The sequence below is a fragment of the Acipenser ruthenus genome, chromosome 7 (genome assembly GCF_902713425.1).
Source record: "Acipenser ruthenus chromosome 7, fAciRut3.2 maternal haplotype, whole genome shotgun sequence".
NCBI classification, from domain to species: domain Eukaryota; kingdom Metazoa; phylum Chordata; class Actinopteri; order Acipenseriformes; family Acipenseridae; genus Acipenser; species Acipenser ruthenus.
In genome coordinates this window covers 55,218,862-55,241,777 of record NC_081195.1, presented here as the reverse complement: position 1 = coordinate 55,241,777, position 22,916 = coordinate 55,218,862, and the positions used below count along the sequence as shown (strand labels likewise).

The 22,916-nt window shown below is 35.4% G+C and overlaps 1 protein-coding gene across 1 annotated transcript in view; it reads left to right on the top strand.

Annotated features, from left to right (window-relative positions):
* LOC117414890 (MICOS complex subunit MIC19-like) overlaps positions 1-22,916 on the top strand; it is a 66,149-nt gene that overhangs the window by 37,173 nt on the left and 6,060 nt on the right. Inside the window, exons 5-6 of the mRNA XM_034024731.3 lie at positions 4,749-4,832; positions 15,586-15,656. Coding sequence (XP_033880622.1) covers positions 4,749-4,832; positions 15,586-15,656 — 155 coding nt within the window. The remainder of the gene's footprint in view (positions 1-4,748; positions 4,833-15,585; positions 15,657-22,916) is intronic.

The following is a 22,916-nucleotide window of genomic DNA, read 5'->3' as shown; positions in this document are numbered from 1 at the left end:
AAGCAGGAGCACATTTAGTGTCAGGTGTCGATATCAAAAAATAAAATAAAACCAGAAATCATTTAGCGTCGAACCAGAAACTAGAATAAATATGTTGATTACCTCACCTTTCAGTCACCTGAAACTTAAAACAAACAAACAACGCATATTTTTAATCTCCTCAAACCAGTATAATACTGTCCTTTCTAATAGCCATTCTATATGAAGAAAAGAAAAGCATGGTTGAGTTATGATCAGTTTTTGTGGATGTGTGTTCACCATAATCCTGCTGTGAGGTTTTATAATATGTACTGTAAGCCATTTGCTCCTTTTAGAGGTAAAGATAGTGTGTTTGAGGGATGTATTTGCTTAATAGTAGTGCAGAGAAAAGGACCTCTTTCTTTCTGTACTTTGACCCCATGTGACACATTTGTGATATCGGTTTCTGTAGCAGAGTGAAAGCCTTGCATGTGTAAATAGTGTATGGCGGGATGTAAGGTTGGCAGGGATGGGGTTAAATCTGCCCCTGCCAGCAATCACAGGTGGATCACTCAGTAACAAGTGACCCATATTGTAGCAAAACTGACCTTCCCTGTATCATCCAGATGTGGCCAATACTAATTTACTTTAATTCTGTCAGGGTTATTTAGCCTTTTAGGCACATGTCTGATGCACTGCATCAACGGAATTATATTATCAAAGGCAAATGTTCTGTAAATGTTTGTCGTTTCTTTCTTATGATCACAGAAGACTACAACACATTAATATAGTACTGCTCTCCCGACAGATGTAAATAAAAGGAATTTCATATTTAGTTTTGGTAACTTTTTTTTTTTTTTTTTTTTTTTGTCGGATTGCTTGTGCCAACAGATTTGAACATTTAAAATAAACATAAGTTAATTAAGGTGGCAGCTGTATCATATAAACGCAGCACATTTTTGCAGAAGTCTATAAAAATTACATTACAGCATTCGATTTAAAAATGATGCAACTGTGCAGAATTTCTGAGTTTTTGTGACTGGAATACAGAAGGGGCTTGTTCAAAATGATAACTTTTAAAGGGATTTACACATTTCCATCATACATCTGCTAATCTTCCACTGCTGAAATCTACAAATTTAATTATGGATAGCAACTGGAAAGCTTGTCAAAAGTAATGTAATCCTCAACAAAGTTAAGTTTATCCCCACCTTGAAGCAAAGGGGACTGTTTTCTTTACTACTGTATTATGATCCTAAAACATAGTCTGACAAATGTGCAATGTCTGATGAAGGTTTATTGATAATCTGTGATTGGATGGCTCATTACACCAAAGGGAAACTTTATTTGTCCGACAATGTAAGAATACTGTAATTGTCAATCACTTTTGGATGGATGAGTTGTATTCTGTTTTTAAAAAACTATAGTATTGGGTTAAGGTACTGAATTGTTTAGTTCTGCTCACAATTAGCCAAATTGCATTATTTATTTTTTCAACAGAAGGACGTGCAGTCTTTATGCAGGCATTGTAATGTTTGCACTACCCAGTAATGGAAGTACACAAATGTATACTGTGTAATAAAATTGATTTCATCCAAACCTCTGACACAAATCATTTTTGTTTTCAGCACTGTTTCTCATCTGTTTCCAATCTATTACATTGTCTAATTATGGGTTCATTAAAACAATTGTGATATGTTAGAGACCATGTTTTTTTCTATATTTTGAATCTAATCTGAGTGACAGAACATAGTTGCATTTTGTAATGAGCGGAAGGGACACAAGTAAAAACAACTACCATTTACACCAACTTTGTTTGAGCAATTGTGTTTTCCTAGATTTTCCTTTTTTTTTTTATATATAAAATCGAGTGATGCAGTATATAAAGATAATGAATTATTTATACTAGCTCGGTCAGAAGGCTCCACTAACAGACTCCACAGGTTCCACTAACGTCAACCCTGCTTTTATAATATGTATTTCATATCCACAGGCTTCCTTTGTTTGTCAGATTACAGTACACCAAACTTATAAAGCTTTGCCAGTAGGAGTCAGTACTTGGCTTTGACCATCTCTATATAGAATAGTAAAGCAAATGCGTAATCAAAAGCCTGTTCAGTATTACCAGCACATCCCCATCTGTAGGACCATTTACTGTATGTTTTGTATACATAAATGTACACCACACGTTTTATTTCTGGGTGACTTTGGGAAGCTTCTGATTTGAAATAAATCATTTCCTTTTATTGCAAATTTGAAGCAGTGAACCCTGCAGGATAATTTCACATTTAGAACTAAGCTGCAGCACCCAGCTAATTAAAAACACAGCTACTGTTAATTATTCTGTTCCAGCTAATTGATATTCAGTAAGATCTTTTTGTGCAAACCATAAATATAATTTTACCATCAAGTTTACGAAGTTTGGGGCAATCTCTAATTTTTCACTATCGATATATCTTTCTACAAAAAGCAGATGCATTGATTCATCTACGTTATGAAAGGGGAAGAAAACGCAGTAATACATGTGGAGCTGTGGATTACTGTGTAACATTGCTAGTAACAGTTTATGCACATAGTAATTAAAAAAAATATATATTACATTCTTTCTTTTTTTTTTTTTCTTATTCATGTTGATTGTACCAGTTGAGGGTCAAAGCAAAGTCCCCCCAAAAAGTTGCTTGAAACCATAGCAAGAGTAACAACTAATCAAGAGACAAAAACTAATTTTAAAAAAGCTATCACTGTCCACAGCAGTTTAGTAACAAGAGTGTTGTCCATGGCTTATATTTGAATTGTGTTAAGGAACATGATAGTGTCCACATTTTGTTTTAAGTGATGACTGGCACTTGCTTACAATCTGCCCAGAATTACTGTAGGGTGTCATCTTATTAAATGGTCACACAAACTTTCCTTTGCTAAAAACCCTTTACACAAAAACAATGCACAGGCTTGACTATCAATTAGTTGTCAAATGATAAATCGATGCATCGCCTCAGCCTTAAAGTTTTCACTTCATCAGTGTATTTTCTCTTAATGGCATGTCATTATTTAAAAAAAAAAAACTAACTGCAGGGTTTTGCAAAAACTAGGAGAGAGAATATTGCTCTATTTGCACATTTTTACAAACCTGTCATTCCCTAATCAGCAGTGGAAGACATGGTCTTTATTTTACTGTGCTGTCATTTGCACCCTTGTGAAGCAAAAACATGAATGAATTTAATATCATGTTAATGTCGCCTTAGTGCTTGTAGGGTAGCCTATAAAGCAGAAATATTCTTAGGAACTTACAAAGATGGAATGTTCCCGATTTTTAGTTTGAAATTTCTGTCCTACATAGTAAAAGCCTAATATTGTAGTCGGTGAATGTCATTTCAGTGCTTTATTGAATGGGTACAACGTGAGAGTCTCAATAATCTTTAATCGTTATGTAAAAGGTCTCATAATGGGCAATCAGAGCTGTTATGGAACACCACAATACAAGTTTAGTAAAGCTGTCAAGGTTACAGTAGTATTGCAATCTCTGAAAATAAGGAAGGCAGTGCCATTGAAAAGCTTATTGACTGATAGAAATTGTCATCAGCAGAGCCTTGATTACTGCACCTCTCAGTGGGGTCAGTTTTGTAATAAGGAGTTGTTATTTTGTATCTGGGGAAAAAAGCCAACAACTTTAAAGGGAGGGTTTAATGATCTTTCAAGAATAGTAGCAAAGGTTTTCTTTTAATATTTTGTATTTATTGAGTGCTTTAAACCCTCTGAATTTGATAAAGATTAGCTAATTAATGCAAGAAACAAATATATTTGCATCAGATTTCAAGAATTCTACAAAGGCTGTCCTAATGACTTTGTTTGTTCATAAATGTATTTCCAAACTTAACTATGGACTTTATAGACAGATTTAATGTTTTGTACGCTTGTAGTTTAATACTACTGATATTTCAGTTTTTTATTTTTCTTAAATATTTCCCAACATAAAACCAATGTCACCTTACAATAACTGATTTTGAGTTTCAGTGTTTTAAAATAAAATATCAAACAGAACGAAATTTCAATGTACCATTTGTAATTCAGTTATATGAAAGAATTGGTAAGGGGTCTGAATACTTTTGCAAGGCACTGTATATATAATAATTTTTTTTTTTTTTTTTTTTTTTTTTTTAAATAATATGGTTGCCTGGAAACTGGGATTTTCAGGCCTAATGTGTGTCATGTGCTGCAGTACCAGCCTTCCAATGGACATTACTTTTGGTCACCAGTCTACCAACATGGACTGGTATTCAGCTGTAAGCTAGAGGTGAAATACTTAGTTCTTTGTTCCCCAAATTCATAGCCGCATTTTATATTGTTGCTTTGACATCTCCTTATTAATGATAGTCTGGAAAGAATATATCAATTGCCTGAGACTAGAATGATGAAAGAATCACCATACACTGCATACAACAAAGAAAAGGCTTGCATGCTCAGTACAGTATACCGGTACATGTCCAAATTAATATTTCCCAATCTATTATTTCTGCATTGTGTACCTGTCTTATTCCATACAGATTTTGTAATGTCACACTGAGAAGGATATCTTAAATGAAATATATATATATATATATATATATATATATATAAATATATATATATATATATATATATAAATATATATAAATATATATATATATATATATATATAATATATATATATATATATATATATATATATATATATATATATATATATATATATATATATATATATATATATATATATATATATATTATATATATTTATATTTTCCGTCCTGCAGGCCAAACAACTGGAAGAGAAGGATCGAGATCTGAGGAAGCAGGATGCATACTACAAAGAACAATTAGCCAGACTGGAGGAGAGGGTAAGCTGCTTTTGAATTGTTTTATTTTCAAAAATGCTTCTAGCATTTGAAGAGTGCCACAGGGCCCTTGTGGTATCAGGTCATAGTGAAAGTTATGACAAGAATCAAGAGACAACTCTACTGTACCTACCTACCTACCTACCTAACTTTCCATGTTCTGTGACATTAATACCTTTTATCCACTACTGCTATTTTGCCTCCAAGTGACTTTACAGCCACCTAGCATTTGATCTAGATGGACAACCAGACCAAGGGTAGTTGACTGCAGTTTAATGTAGTGTCTCATCAGTCTTGCAATAAATGACAGAACAAAGAGTGTATGGAGGCCACAAGACTGGCTAGATTGTTTGTGTTGCAAAAGCTGTCCATTGCTTTGTCTGACTTGATTGCAGTTGATGGTGGCTGGCTTGCAAAGTAGAACTCACTCTTCCAGATACTGTGCAATGTCCTTTGATCATGTATTGATAATTTAGGAATAACAGGTTCTAAACTAGCTTCTAACCAGCATCTTGGAGGCAGGAGGTAGTAATGCTCAAGACCCTGTATTAGGGATGGGAATTTTAAACGTTTAAACTCTAAAGAAGTGGTTAAACTTTGAATAATATGCTAGACGTGTAACCGGTCACGTGACAGATTTCACCAAACGCATATTTATTATCTATTCATTTCATATATAATATAGAATTAACACATTTTGCTTCATAAAGTCGATTGAAACCCGCTGAATAATGTTACTTTAACATACTGAGGTACATACTGCTTTGTAGCTTTCCCATATACTTAACAAAAAACTGACAAATTGAAAAATGTAACATTTCGAAACACTTACGGCAAAGTTGCCTGTAAGCCCGCCCGTCATTGCTGCAGGTGTCCCTCATCACCCGTTCATCTGATCTACAACCCATTCACAAACTTGCTCAGCGTCAGCTGGTCCGTTCTTTCAAAATTTAATTTAATTCTATGTAATCACTTCCTGCGAGAAAATGACTCATCATAATGTATTATTGTTGCCATTCTTTTTACTGTGCACCTCCCAAAACTAAGCCACGAGAAAGACGTACTGTATCATTCGTTAATGACGGGTAAACGGAGGGAGGGATGCTGTTAGACTGAGCTCAATATGACCGTGCTTCCAGCAATTCAGCCACACGTGTTCACTGGCAGTGTCACTGATTTTTTTTCATCAGTTGTCAAGTACAGTACTGCAGAAAGGACGAGATTAGACAGAATGAAACTGAATCGTAAAAATAATGTGATATCTTGTAACAATTGTAAGTCGCCCTGGATAAGGGCGTCTGCTAAGAAAATAAATAATAATAATAATAATAATAATAATAATAATAATAATAGTGACAGAATAGGCTTAATTGCAATCCTTTTAAAATGCAACGGTGCAATACAAATTCTGACTCATTTCATGTCTTCAATGTGTAGATAAATTGCAAATTTTTATATAGACATTTCAATGAGCGTTGCTGTTTTGTAATTCGTTATTATTCCCACCCAAAACACCATCGCTAAAAATGAATACACAATAGGTAGATAAATATTAGTTTTGCTCAAATTCTTACAACAAAAAACTGAGCAAGTAGTTGTGACAAGGTTCAAGTAGTAGCTCTCTGTGTTATGAAACGAGTAGGAGAGAGAACATAATGGTGAACAAAACACAATCTTGAAGTGCATTGATTTCTGTTTTCATTTATTTTTGTGTAATACACTCTCACTCTCTTACGTAGTTCTGCTTTTTAGTAAAATGTGTGCTTTCATGAAAGGGGATAGAATTTGTATGCTTAAAAACAGCATATGTGTTTTTTTTTTTTCCCTGAATTGAATGTCCAGCAGTGCACCATAACAAAATCTGTAAATTTTAGGAACTGTGAAACTATATAAAGCTTCTCAAATGTAAACATCTAACATGATGTACATCCAGCTGTTCATCATTGTGATGCAGAGCACTCTTCATTGCCTGACTAAGTTTCTTTTTATATATTTTTTCAAGGCTGTGTTGTTTTGTACAGGTTTTGTAACAGCAGTTAGCAAACTACAGTTGCGCCAACACTGCAGACTGAACAACTCATTTGACCACTATTGTTATTAAACTCCTGCCATGGGTAAATCTTCAGCCAGTTTACCTGAAAATCTCTTTTTTAACTTCCCCTTCACTGACATTCCTTATTTTTGCCAAATTACCCTTTGTATTTTTCATTATGAAAATTTGTTTTTAAATTGTATTTTTTTATATACAATTTTATTTTTACAGTGATTCACACACTAATTGTTACAAAAATAAAACATAGGTCATTTTTCCGTTGTTGAGGAGTATGAAATCGCCTTGGTCCCCTTGGGTTGGATTTTGTCTTTTTGCCCCCAAGAACTGCCTTGGTGCCCCTGAATCTTCACATCCCAATGAAGGCAACATTGCCTTGCCCTTCATGACCTTAACTTCATGCCTTGCATATCTGTAGATCAATGCCATCAAGACCATAAACTTACCACAAGGGCCTTGCCGATCCTGTGTGGTCTGTTGAAAGAAGCTTGGTCTTAGAATATGAACGTTACAAAGACCCTTAAAGCCATCCATCTATCCAACTCTCCGTTCAGTTTAGGAGTATAGCCACCATGCTCAATCATGGGCTGCTTACAATTCAAAATGTATACTGTCAGTTTTCCCGTTATGGTTTATGGGATCTTGATTGAGTTTATCCCACGAAAACCCCAAAGTACAGGGGGATTTATTAAAGGCCTCAATGGGACACACATGATATGGGGCGTCGTTCTGTTCATTTAGGGATTATTTTTTTTTCCACCACAGCAGCATTTGAGTTCATAAAAACACTGTTGAATGCTGACATACACTGCTTTGATAATCCGGTATATGGAACATCACACAGCAAAAAATTGTTTGTACATGTTCCTATCAATATACAGATCTTGATCTTTCCAAACCACATTGACAATCTCTCATCAGCTACACACATTATTATTATTATTATTATTATTATTATTATTATTATTAATTATTTCTTAGCAGACACCCTTATCCAGGGCAACTTACAATTGTTACAAGATCACATTATTTTTTACATACAATTACATTATTTTTTTACATACAATTACCCATTTATACAGTTGGGTTTTTACTGGAGCAATCTAGGTAAAGTACTTTGCTCAAGGGTACAGCAGCAGTGTCCCCCACCGGGGATTGAACCCACGACCCTCCGGTCAAGAGTCCAGAGCCCTAACCACACACTGCTGCACACATCACTTAAGGCACTGCAGAAGTAATTGTAATGTTTACAAAGGGAAAAACAAACATGCATTTTATGAATTGTATGAATTTGGTATCACATTTGTACACACAAGTATTAAAAATAGGATTGTTAGGTACTCAAATCAGGCGGTGGTGTGTAGATGAAAAGGTGGAAGCAGACGACACAAAAATAGGAGGAGTGGCAAACACCGTTGCAGCAGCAAAGGTCATTCAAAATTATATAGACAGCATTCAGAACTGGACAGACACATGGCAAATGGCATTTAATAGAGAAAAGTGTAAGGTACTGCACACAGGCACATAGGAGGCTGTGTGGTCCAGTGGTTAAAGAAATGGGCTTGTAACCAGGAGGTCCCCGGTTCAAATCCCACCTCAGCCACTTACTCGTAGTGTGACCCTGAGCAAGTCACTTAACCTCCTTGTGCTCCGTCTTTCGGGTGAGACGTAATTGTAAGTGACTCTGCAGCTGATGCATAGTTCACACACCCTAGTCTCTGTAAGTCGCCTTGGATAAAGGCGTCTGCTAAATAAACAAGTAACAGGCAGTAAAAATGTGCATTACAAATACCATATGGGAGATACTGAAATTGAAGAAGGAATCTATGAAAAAGATCTAGAAGTTTATGTTGACTCAGAAATGTCTTCATTAGACAATGTGGGGAAGCTATAAAAAATCACCAACAAAATGTTCGGATATATAGTGAAAAGTGGTTTCACAATTTAAATCAAGGGAAGTAATGTTAAAACTTTACAATGCATTAGTAAGACCTCATCTAGAATATTGTGTTCAGTTATGGTCTCCTTGCTACAAAAAGTATATAGCTGCTCAAGAAAGAGTGCAAAGAAGAGCGACCAGAATTATTCCTGGTTTAAAAGGCATGTCATGTGCAGACAGGCTAAAAGAATTTAATTTATTCAGTCTTGAACAAAGACGACTACACGGTGATCTGATTCAAGCATTCAAAATTCTAAAAGGTATTGACACTGTCGCCCCAGGGGACTTTTTTGACCTGAAAAAAAAAACAAGGACCAAGGGTCACAAATGGAGATTAGATAAACAGAACAGAAAATAGGAGGCACTTTTTTAAACAGAGAATAGTGGGAGTCTGGAGCCAACTCCCCAGTAATGTTGTTGAAGTTGACACCAAGCTGCTTGATGAGATTCTGGGATCAATAAGCTACAAACAACCAAACTCGCAAGATGGGCCGAATGGCGCCCTCTTATTTGTAAACATTCTTTATGTTCTTATTGCTGAAAATGTCCATAAATAAATAAAGGACCCCATACTGAATCACCCATTTTTTGAAGTCAATCAAAACAGTTGAATAAAAAAAGAGAATTATTCTTTAAATGGTTTGTGTGATTTAAGGTTTGTGAAAAGGGTCCTCCCTTTTATTTTTAAAAGCATTTGCTATTAAGAGTATTAAACTGCTTCTACAGACTTCTTTTTTTAAACTTAACTGTACACAATCTTCAAATCAGCCTCCGATTATGTAAGCAAATACCTGCCTACCATTTGTCTATTTTTTCCCCCCACATCTTGTCTGAAAGTTAATGTGTTTCTCTTTGATTTATAAATTACTGAGCCCTAATGCTTCCAGCAGTAGGCTTCTGTTTTCCACTCGGATAAAAGCAAGGCAATAGGTGTCCTTTTCCATCAAGAACAGGCGTGTAATGACTAACTGATGGCAGAATGAAACACAAGAAACAAATGCTGAATCCAATCTGAGACAATAAATGACTTCTTAATAACATGGCCCAGAATCAGATTGGACTGTCTGTCTCCAACCAAGAAGCAGGGTTGCAGTATCAGCATCTAGTTGCCATGTTTTACAGTGCAGTGCATTCAAGTTTATAATAAGCAGCTGCTAAATATGCTATTTGCTACACCCTCGTTAATGTCAAAAAATCAAAGGCATGTATTTCATAAGTAAAAGATATTTAGATAAAAAGACATTGCTAGCTAAGACATCGTTTTCTCACTTAACTTTTTTGGCAAAGTACTGAAAACTTTAAGTTGCTTTCTTAAAAGAAACATCATTCTGTAATCAATAACCTGCTGTGATCAGCCTCAATTAAATGTTAAATGTAGGTTCTGCGAAGTCCTGTAGAGCTTTGGAAATGACGAACAGTGAATCATGGGTTGCTAATTCTGCAAAGAGGGGCTAAAACATTGATGGCTTGATTCTTTCAAATGATCCCCTCACTACTGTAGACAAAAATAAGAATGATGGTTTCATTTTCATACCCCCATCTGGAGTCTTCCTGTATCCAATTGCTTTGTAAGTAGGAAGTAATAAGCCTCTTCCTCCAAAAAGAAAAGGCGTATAATGGCTAAATGGTGGGGAATGAAACAAAGAAACAAACAATACATTTAAATCTGAGATGACAGGTGAAGGCATCTTAGCTTTCCCTGCAGGCATTCTATACGCACTCCATTAAGTCTTGGGACCTATGAATGACTGAGGTAGGGGGCATTTTACTCCTCTGAGGTTTGTTGCTTACTAAATATCTTGGTATGCCTGAAAAGATGATTACCCCATCTTCAAATACATGTCCATTTACTAACAATGCAGAAGCAGTTTATAGGAATTCATTTTACCCCCGCTTAGTGTATTTCTGCTGTCTGCAATGATGAATAAATGCATAATGACTGGGACACTCGTGGCTTGTTCTGTCCAGTTCATGGATGAGTCATGTGAGTAATTTCTTTGTAGCAAATGCTTTGGGAGTTAGACACAAGATGATTTTCAGCCGAATCATGTATCGTGGCTCTCCAAGGAAGGCTGTTTATGTTCTTATAATCGGTTAATTTTAAAAACATTTTTACAATGGTTTTGTACCATAATTAAAGGTATTTTTGCACTATATTCTTACTAGGGATGCACCGAATCCAAGTTTTGGGGATTTGGCCAAATACCGAATCCATCTCAAAAGATTTGGCCGAATACTGAATCTACAAAATCTGTCAAGAAAACTGAAGGAAACTGTTGCATGAAAAACAGACTGGCAGCTACTTACAAGGGATGCACTCAATCTATAGTTTTGAGCCTTTTAGTTAATAGTATTTTTATTACCAAATGGAAATCTATCCCTGAATAAGATTTCAGTTTGAAACTTACACAATTTACCACTATCCTCCTCTCCCCACAACATAAACGTCAACATACAGAACCGTTTACTTTACTTTTACATAACCCTCTATTTTCTTTAATGATGTTTCAACCTGTGTCACCTGATCTGAGAGTAGGGTTGCCAACAGACTCCAGGTCAGGTTTTGTAACTCACCTCTCTAAACTGCATATATTCAGTAAAGTGAGTGTGAACTGTCGCTAAATCAATTGAATTGTTTTACTTAATTGTTACCAAAAGCACACACCTGCCTGCGAGGATCGTTTCCATCAATCAGACCTATACAGCAGCAGCTGATTGGCTTTCTGAGTCTCTGACTGGGTGGGACTGTGTAAAAGCAATATTAAACAAATAGAAACGTTAGCTGCTGCCACAAGGTTAAATGAAAGAGTGCAGGTGAGTGCAAAGTTATCTATAATAATGGTGTTTCACTAGTCTGATAGATATTGTTTACTGTATAAAAAAATTCAAGCAATACGATTAATCGTTGTTACGAGGCTCACCGGATAGAATCACCACCACAATTAAACAATTAAATACATTTACTAAACTGCTCAAGCAATTCACACTCACTTTTCATGTCGAATACATTGCAATTTAGAGAGGTGAGTTTAAAAAAACCTGACCAGCCTTATTGTCCCGAGGTTCTGGAGCCTGTTGACAACCCTATCTGAGAGCTATGAGGAAAAATTTACAGTGATGACTGACCGGAATCTCCCTGCGAAATAAAACCCACATTGATTTAAATGCACTGTGTAATACAAATAGGCTACGAAATAAAATATTTTAATAAAACACAACAGTTTCCAAATAAATCAACTAAGCACATTACAATAACTTAATTTAATTTACTAAAGCATATTGTTCAACAATGTCTTGCACATCTGAGAGGTTGTAAAGTTATAAAACAACAAAGCACAAGTGTCTACAACAGTTTGCCGTTCCTATATATTACAGGTTTACTGCATAACTTTACTCCATGAAAAGTGTGATGTGACTGTGCTGATGCATACGGGGGTATGTTTGCATTCAGCAGCTGCGTGACGTGTTTAGTGTGTGTGCCACCAGTAATTTAGGGAGTCGAGAGCTGCGACAGAGTTCATCAAACGTGTTCTTGTTATAATACAACAGTTATGTTCAATACCGGATTCGTGTCTTTTATTTCAATAAGAACTGCACACATTGGAGGGATGTATTAAAATGGATGTGCGTCTGGGCGGACATATGATTCGGCCGAATCCAAAACCGAATCCTGGATTCGGTGCATCCCTAATTGAATGAGTAAAACATATATCAAATGCTTCAATCCAGTTGTTCTGCATTTATTTATATATCCTAATACTTGTTGGTGGGTGTTGTGTTTTAAATATACTGCTACATGTGTGTCTGAGCAAGACATTTTTGTGCCCGAGTTAAGTCAGTACCTTTTTGTATTAAATACAAAATAGAGGATCCAAATGTTAAATGTGCCAAGTGTTTAACCTGTAGTATTTTGTATTTAATCATATCCTGATGTAACTATCACTATTTAATCATATCCTGATGTAACTATCACTATTATCTGCTGTATTATTGAATTGTGGTTTGTCACACTTGAACAAAAGTTATTGTATTTCTTGCTCTTATTGTAGTACTTGTATTGTAACACTTAATGTATTTGCTTACGATTGTAAGTCGCCCTGGATAAGGGCGTCTGCTAAGAAATAAATAATAATAATAATAATAATAATAATAATAATAATAATAATAATAATAATAATAATAATAATAATAATTAAATGGTAAAGGTCGTTCTGGCCTTTCCAGTGTAAATAAAGATGCTTCTGGAGGTCCATACATCCATGACGGGTTAAATTACCCTTGCCATTTAAAATGAACATAGTAGTTTATACCAGTAAATGCTTCTGGGGAGCTAAAGGTTTCAGTTTGATGTGGAGAGAAGAGATGTATGTAAAAGGAAAAGTAGAGAAAGGGTGTAACAACTATTCTAATGGGTCATTCCATACCACAGTGACAGGTTATGAAAATAATTGCACTATGATGAGTGATGACTTTTAATGTCAGACACTGAATGTGATTTTCTCCCAGATGATAATTCTATGCCTTCGAATACTGTATATAAAACTGTTAGTAAGGTAACAAGAATATTTTTCCATCTTGATGTAAATTAGCATGGAGTAACTCCTACTTGATTCCAATTCGGATGTAGTTCACTATAAATTACTTTTAAACCGGATATGAAAAGTGTCTTGGACCCTTCAAGCCTGGGGCAGACAGGCGTGGCGCGGTGAGGCATTTTGCCGCCTGTATTGCTGGCATTGCTTTCATATGGTGTTGGACAGATCAACGTGGGATGATACCGCTAGTCCTGCAGTTCCACTGAGCTGTACTGCTCAAATCGAAACCAGAGCGATTTTTTTCTGACTGCCGTGCAGTACTGTCAGTGGATTAACCAATTACAGCCAAGTGCTGACAACATGTGCTTGCCAGGAAAAATCATGAATGAAACTGTTGTCTACGGAAGTGTCCAAGCACCCTGAAGTATTTGATCCCTCCCATATTTCATACAAGGATAGGCAAGTCAGTATTTTATACATTGCCCCTGATAAGCATCCTTCCTGCCTTTTTTTATTATTTCTGTAGTTCACTACTATTTTTACGAAATAACTGGCTATAAAAGGCTATATTTTCTAACACTAGTAGTAGGCTACTTGCTGTCAGCAATGTATTGTATGTTTCTTTGAAAAAGCAACGTGGTAGTGTTCACAGGCATAAATATTTATTGTGGCACTGGATACTTCACACAAATGACAATTGACGCTCATAGACTAACAAGTTGTACACAAAATGACTGACGTTCACAAAGGTCACGAATAATCCAACATGCCCCAAGCACAGGAAAGACACGGCATTAAATGAGCCCCAGCCCTGCCTACTCCTAACAGGATCAATTATTCAGTAAACAGTTACACCTGGAATGTTTTAATACAAAAATACTCAAACATTTAACATTCATTCCATTTACAATAAACGTGCATATATTTTACAATAAACATGTTTCTTCTCCTTTACACGTTTGTTTAACCTGCATGAATACCGTCTTTGTTTACAAACAGACGATCAATATTCCATTATTCTGTTTACTCGTTATTATCAGTTGTTGTTGTTGTTGTTGTTGTTGTTGTTGTTGTTGTTGTTCTCTAGTCCCTAACCATTACCAGTAAACACTGAACATTAGCATTACCCCTTCTCTTGGAAGATTACCGAACATATGGCTATAACAAAACATGTCCCACATATAAAACTACGGCAACTTCATAAGGTAAGCGCCCTAATCTAAATAAAGCAATATACCGTCATATCAAATACACTTGCTCACCAGCACGTATAATAATAATAATAATAATAATAATAATAATAATAATAATAGCAAAAACAATAACAGCCATTTAATATTTGTGAGGGTGAGACCATCACAATGCTATACTAGTTTATTCTACTGTATACATATTAAATTAAGAGATCAAATAAATCCATGTTCAGATCACCATTGTGCAGAGTGTAAATTTTTTTCTGTGGAAATTGCAGCCCCAGCATATGTCTTAAATGAAGCATTCTCACCAAGTTAAGTTGCAGTAGCCCTTCTGGGTTCCACTAAACAGAAATATTTGCCAAGGTGCTCGTGAATAAGGGAAATCCTTTGAGAAATGCTACCGAACATGTCTGTTACAGACTTTTGCTTCATTATGGGGTTAAGGAAGTAGATAGAGGTGAAAGGGGAAAAAAAAGGGTAATGAGTTATTCATAGTGAAAGTTTAATGCTAGAAAGAAATTATAAATCTAAGTCAATTTTACAAATGATTTCTTGATAAAAAGAGCTTTGAAATTATAAACCCACAGCATACAGCTAGCCTGACTGATCATTTCAGCTGCAATCAAAAGAGCAAATCTGCTTTCTCGAAAGTATAGTCTCAGTGTCACAAATGAGGCTTTCAGCCCTAAAACCATACAAAAATGACTATTGATCCTTACAACTGTTATTTTCATTTTATATTGATCAGGTAAAAGAAAGATAAATCGCAGCCCAAATAAGATTATAACAGATGCTAGTGTGTTAGGGACGACCGTTTTGATTTGAGGGCCATTCATCATCTCAAAGTGACCTACCCCTGTGCATACAAATTCATACTGCTGTCCAGTCACACACCTATTGATTTTATTTAAACCCCCTAACCTGTTCCTGACGTTAATTTGATTCTTTAGATAGCTGCTTGTGAGGGGGCTTTTGAGTGGAAACTATTTTATTTTCATGTTATTCATCCATTGTGCTTGTGTTTTCTCTTTTCCAGAGTGCCCAGTTCTATAAAGTCACAACTGAACAGTATCAAAAATCTGTCACTGAGGTGGAGGCAAAGTTCAAGTAAGATATTACATTTTTCTTTCTTTTGAATGACTTGATTAAAATGTAACCACACATAAAGCAAGCCAAACAGCCTTCCTTTTTGACACTATGATTAACAGTACAGTACATATACATGCTATTTTCCTGACTTGTTGGCTGAATCCTGGAAATAATTTTTCACCACACTCCAAAGCACTGGTCGTGAGATATTAAAATAAAATAAAATAAAAATAGACTGGGATATAAATAGTGTTCTGCAACAAAAATTACAGGATTTTTAATTTTTATATATATATATATATATATATATATATATATATATATATATATATATATATATATAAACTGAATGTCGGTTTTTATTGATTTTATACCAGTTTTTTTTTTTCACTAATTTACTATTTTCCAGGAACTATTTTCTAGGAAATACACAATATTTTGATTTAAAATGCTGTTTTATTTTGAGTCTGACATTTGTAATAAGCATCCCTACATTGCATTACAGCAGGTACGTTTAGACGTCAGAGGATCAAATAACATTAAAATGTCGCACATTGGTTTTCTGTTCACAAACATATCAGCAGATTCTGTTGGCCAATTACTCTGATTGTTGGGGCAATTGCTGGGCGTAGTAACTAGCTTGATCAAAAACTAAATTGAAATACTTACACAAATTATAATTTTTTTGTGGATGAGGGATGTGGAGAAAATGTAAATATGTTTGTGAATATTCAAAAGAAAATGAATGTTTTGAAGTCAAATGGCAGAAGAGGGTCAGATGAGGTAGAAGACGCATAGTGTTGCAAATACTGATGCATTGAGGTACATGTTCGCACTGATAGAATAAAAGAACATACTGAAAAATAAGCGACACATTAAACTAAAACAAGAAAGTGAACTGAGACAAGCAGTCCATTTATGCGGCTTTTACACATGCTTTAATAAAAGAGAGCGCAGAATGACTGTTAATTAGTCAGTCAGAGCGCTGTGCTTTGCTGGGCAGCCACTGTTTATTGTAGAGAGGTGTGTATTGGTGACTTCGTGCGGCAATACTGTCCATCAGCTAAAACACTGCCTAACGCGACGATCTTAATCGTAAATATTTGACAGAAAATGGTGATGCTATGGTAAACTTATGGAACGCATTGATGGAAATGTCCAGTGTGATTTTTGACACTTCTACCGATGGCTTGCACTGCCTAGTTCTGTCAATTAACCTGGTTTGTTTTGTGGTGATGTCATGTTCATACCTTCTGCATACTATTTTTGTCAGCACAGCGAATGTCCAGATTCTGCTTCATCATACATGACAGGGACATTAAACTTAATCAGAAACCAGAACTGTTACGCATCATTTTCCACGTCTAAAGTGTGTATACTGAAATTTTTTCCCCCGATATTTACCAATGTTTCAACTAAAACATCATATATTTTTTACCGATTTTTGTCCCTATTTTAATATTTATAAAATAAATTCTGAAAAATTCCCGGGAATTTTTTTTAAAGATAACAACCGAATATGCGGAACACTAGATATAAAGGAGACATGTTCTAGAGGATGTTCTGAAGACATTTAATACTTGCATAAAGATGAACTGCACATACACATACATGAATTGTATGTGTATTTTTATACCTGTATTGCACCCTAAATGTGCTGGCTTGTGTTGTATTTGAATTTCGTCATTCCCTGTGTAAATTGATTTAAGTACACAAGCCTCATCCACAACTGTCAAACACTCAATAGGGTTTGTATTGCTTAGAAATACTACAAGCGTTTAGACTATAAATTATTTTCAGTGTCTTTTGAAGACATTGAAAAAGACTTAGTCAAAACGTTTATCATTTAATTTTGGTTTATTTTAGTATTTAAATAAGCATGACCAGATATGATGGCATTTTCTATTGGTCTAATACCATCTAACTCAAGATCCCTCATAAATCTCTTTGAACCAAAAATTCTGCCATGGCATGCAAACTGCACTGCCAAAGACCCCATGAGGATACAGCTACAGCCTGTTATGGGTTATTTTAAGGCAGATGTATCTCTCTTTTTGGCTGATGGCAGACTAAAAGGCATGGATTTTTAATTTGCTGAACATATTTTCCTTGACAAAACAAAAAAGAAGTGATACACACCCTTTCAGTGTTGTCAGTCCCAAGTGCTGTATCCCGACTGCTGTATAAACATTTCAAGTATCATTTGCAGTTATGCTTACATTTCACCTTAGACCTAATATGTCTGTTCTAGTGCAGTCATGTGATGTGGAGATGCTATACATCACGTATTATTATTATTTATTTATTTATTTATTTATTTTATATTGCTGAAATACACGTAACTATTTCAATAAAAAAATAACTAAATAATGCTTTTCCTGTACGTTTCTGGGGAATGCATGTGGTTTATAGTATCTCTTTGGTCACCAACAGGTCCAAAATAGATTCTAAATGTATACAAACATTTACATATAATGGCTGGGTTTCACCTTCAGAATGCAGGTCTTAATGAAAGTGACCATAAGCTATGGGTTTGCCTCTGTGATACGCCATTACACACGGAATTCTATGGGTTCTTGTAGTACACAAATTATATTAAAATAACATTACTTGGACATACTGTCTCTGCTAATGCAGGGCTTATGTTACAAGAAGTTGCATTGTAACCAGAAGGATTAGATTATAAAGATGCATGCCTTCTAATGAAAAGTTTACACAAGAAGAGCAGAGTCTGATATTACAGGAAGAGCAGGGCTTTGCTCACAGACTGGAGCTTTTAGTAACTAATTACATTTTACATCTGTAGTGGTGTTGGTATATTACCCAAGCTCAGGAGAGCAAAAGAAACACGATTATTGAGTTATGAAAATAATTTCAAGGATTGGGTTTTGCTCATATTAAATTTATATTTTTTTTTTGTCTAGATAAGTTTAAACGTATCAAATATATTGTTAATGGTGCTAGACTGCTAATCTGATCTAGAAATACTTTTTGTGTTTATTTAATATATTTTTGTATTTTATTGTATGAGCTATCTAGTTTTGTACTGAAATAATTTAACACATCATACATTTCTTGAATGTACTTATTGTAGTTAAGTGACGATGCTTACTCATTTTAAAAAATTTGGATACTATCAATTGTTACATTTTACTGTATAGGTAAATATTAAATACATTTCTTAATGTGATCTTGAAGCATTGTGATTACCCTGACCAATGAAAAAACAAAACAACAAACAACAAGGCATCTCTATCAATCTATCATGGATCAGTACAGTACAGTTGCTCTAGTGTTAGTTCCAGTAAATATAACAAACAGCTTTTATATATTTTCCTGGGTTGAACAGAAAAAAAAAATTCCAAATGTCTGGCATATGCTGGCCCTTGAAATAGTTTGTTTTAATCTACCTGGTCTTGGACTCGAATCAACAAGATTTAATATCTGAAATACCAGAACTGAAATTCCCAAAACGATGGCAAATGCAAAAAAAGATCAACTTAATCAAAGGTCTCCTTAAACATATGAATACTGTAATTAAAACACAACTTTATTTTGCCTATCCCAAGAGAATTGTTGTACATTATGATCCTTAGTAGGAAGGCCTTTTACTTTGGGATTAGACATGACACCCCTCTTATAAACCACTCAGCAGCGAGACAGTGGTAGCTGATTCCCTAATCAGTTAATATTCGTGTCTCTGCATTAGTAAATCACTAGAGAGGAGGTCAGTGCAGCTGCCCTCTTGTGTTCCCAGCAGAGCATTTGGCAAGATGAAGCGATCAAAGCAGGATGCCAGTACATCATCACAACCTCATTACATCGCGAGATGTATACACAGATGCTGCTGCTACTGCATTAAATAGCACAGATTTACATTCATTACACCACCATTAGAGCTCATTTTGCTCCAGACATACAATTAACCATTTTTGTTCCTGACAGTCCTACAATCGCATGAAACTGACAGTCTTTTATTATCAACATAATAAACGTTTGGTACAATGGGAGATAAGCAAGACAGAATTGACTGAGTTTGAGAAATAACATTAACTTCAGTTGGTTATTCTTATAAAAGGCTTTCATTTTTGTTCACACCCCTGTCCACCATCTCATTCAACTCCTGTCCCATTTCCAGAACTGTGCTTCTCCAAGAGCTGGTTCAAGGCCTTCCTCCAGCTGACACCTGCTAGGTTTCATTTCTACCCAGCATAGAGCAAAATGGAAAGGAGAGGTTTTGTTATTTTCATATTTGAGACAGAATACTAACTGCCCCCTTATTCAAAGAAAGAGCAAGTCATATTGCATTTTCTTGTTGCTATTGCCATTTCATAGATATTTCCCAGTCAGAACTGGTATTGCTTATTTGCATTGTCTCCTGGGCAATGCAAGTCTGAAGCTGCTGTATTAAGATTTCAGCAGCAGTCCCTACCTGTCTGACTGCCCCTGGATTAGTAGCTTGCGTTGGCTTTACCAGTGCATTACCATTATCTTCTTTACGCAGAAATAAGCCACTGCAACCAAGACCTCGATACAAGATATTTTGATCACGTATTTAAGTGACCTCTTGAGGCTTTGAGTCATGTCACTAGAGTACAGAGGGATGGCACACTAAGGCATACTGTCTTAGCGTTCTGAGCGCTTTCACTGACCATGTTCTGATGATTTTTCTTTTAATCCCAGCTTGATCAGAGTTCAGTGCTGCTTTAACTTTTTCCGCTATTGCTAGTGTTATTGTCAAAAGTATGCAATTCCTGCAATGTTGTAGTAGTAATAAAACAGCTAATTTGCTTACAGTATGTATCTGAATTTTTAGTTTTGCTATGTCACAGTATTTTCTCTCAAGCATATCCTTTATTGATTTCAAATGTTTCGTTATGGTACCAGCTCAGACACAAAGTGTAATTCATCTCAGCTAAGCTTTTATTACCATTGATTTGTGAAAAGAAGCTTTCAGTTTTTATTTAATTTGCAGTTGAAAATGTATTCCTGAAATGAATGAGTATTTGCCAGTTTATCGTGTTCAGGAGTCAGTGACTGATGTGTTTATATTTAATCTGGACTACCAAGGGTATTGAGTCTACCCCAGGCGTCGGCACTGCATCGAGTGGTGACGGACATTTAAAAAAACAAAAAACATATTGTCCACAGAGTTATATATAATTACATGCGTGTATGTGTTGGACGTATTCACTGCCACAGACACTGATAACTCTTGCTATGGACATGTATGTCTGTGTATGGACAAGTTGCCGACCCCTGGTCTACCCACAAAAATACATATTAGAAATATGTTAGTTATAGAAAGACAAAGTCACAAAGGTGGTTTTGACACCTAAATCAGGTACATTTCCTTAAGCTTCCATTACTGCTCACATTAAATACCAATTGTTGATAAAGCAGTCATACAGTAAATATTATTCTTTTAATATATACCTATTCAATGTGTATTTTATTAGTCTTGGGGTTTTTTTGTGCTTTTGCAGTATTGACATTTTCTGACAAGAAATTGTAACTAGATGAAACTCCCAAACCATATGGTTTAAGACTTCCTAATATGACGGAGAAAAGAAGACCGTAAAATAAAGATGGGCTGTGGTAGTTTATCATAGAAAAACAGTCTGGTCATGCTTCTGTATTTGAAAACTGCATTTAAGAAAGCTTTTAAAATGTGATAAAAGGGGTAGGGGGTGGCATATCGTTAGTAAAAAACAGATAAATGAAGATAAACATAAATGAAACAAAAGGAAATGAAGATTTCCTTTTGGAAAATGATTACTAATGAGAGAAGCTGGGTTACTGTTACTTTTACTGTACTGTTTTTTTATATTGATTTTGTTTTGGATTTCCTTTCTGACTGATCCATTGAGCATTGCGTGTTCGTATTATGGCTACATTGGTCTTGGATTACACAAGGGGTGGCCTGTCAGTCTACCACCTTACGCCAGTGGGGGTTAGCTTTCTTCTACATCTACAGATCTATACAGGACTGTGCTTTGCTAAAAGGGTACACTTCTTTGTGGTGTTTTTTCTAATGGGGGTCTTGTGTGTTTTTTTTTTTTTTTTTTTTAAATTTAGGTAGGTAGAAAACCTCTTGGATGTGAATAAAGTGGTTGTCGTCGTCCCGCCCCCCCCCCCCCCAAAAAACAATTTTCTTCCTTGACACAATGCCATTTGCATCGGATGTGAAACTAATGAAAATGGCTGAATGGTGCGATGCAGATCTGGGTTTGTGGAAGTTTATTGATCCCAAAACCAGTTTTATAATATTAATTCACCTTGAGACCTTGTGAATAAGTATTATTTTAATGCACCTGTGGTTTCCACTGGGCCAGGCTTTGTCAAAGCACATCACATTCTTTAAATAGACTTGTTTTTTTAATGGTCCGAATCCTCCTTTCACAGGTTAAAGGTCCAAGCATGTATTGGTGTCGGCTTGTGACTACCCATCTATTAATTGACATATTACCACAATAGAAACATTAGAGGTGCAGTACACTGCAATAAATAAATAAATGTCACCATATAATATCACAGATATATGAAGTACCAAATAATACTAAGCTTATCTTCATCTATAGTTCATTGCCTCAACACAAATGTACAGTTTATTGCATCAACACAATTAAGTCTGTATCTTCACTCCATTCCAGACCAATGTAACTAAAAATCATTTTGCTGTGACAGCAGTGAAATTAGATGAGACATTTGCTCCCAATATTAAGACACACTGTCCCCACTCTTGGCAGTCGTGGCTCTTAAGTGCCCCAGGATACAGTGAGAGAATGAAATATCGTAATATATTTGATATTTCTATCCAGTGTTAGCTGTACATCTGTACATAGATTAGGACATCAGACAGCTCCCCTTTTTTTACATTCCAGTTACATTTGAATGTCTACCCATTTAAAGAATGATTTTTGTAATTTTATTTTTCAAGACAATTATGTTTGTGGGTAATGTGTATATATTATAAACCACAGCAGAAACAATGAGGAGGTTGTGATTTCAGTCGGATTTATGAATATTGATATTGTCTGGATTCAGCGTTAACTTTTAAATGTCATTTCAATTGGCTTAAGCAGTGATTTATGAGAAGTTGTTTCTCAGAAGAAACATCATATAAAAACCATAGCTTTTGCCATCTGCTTTGCTTAAAGTGTAGGTGTAGTAATCACATTTGATGCAGTCCTTCCCTAGCTATCTGTGCATCTTGAAACATTTTACCGCGTATACCAGAGGAACTGAATCCAAGATCTTAGATTGCAAAGATTTTGT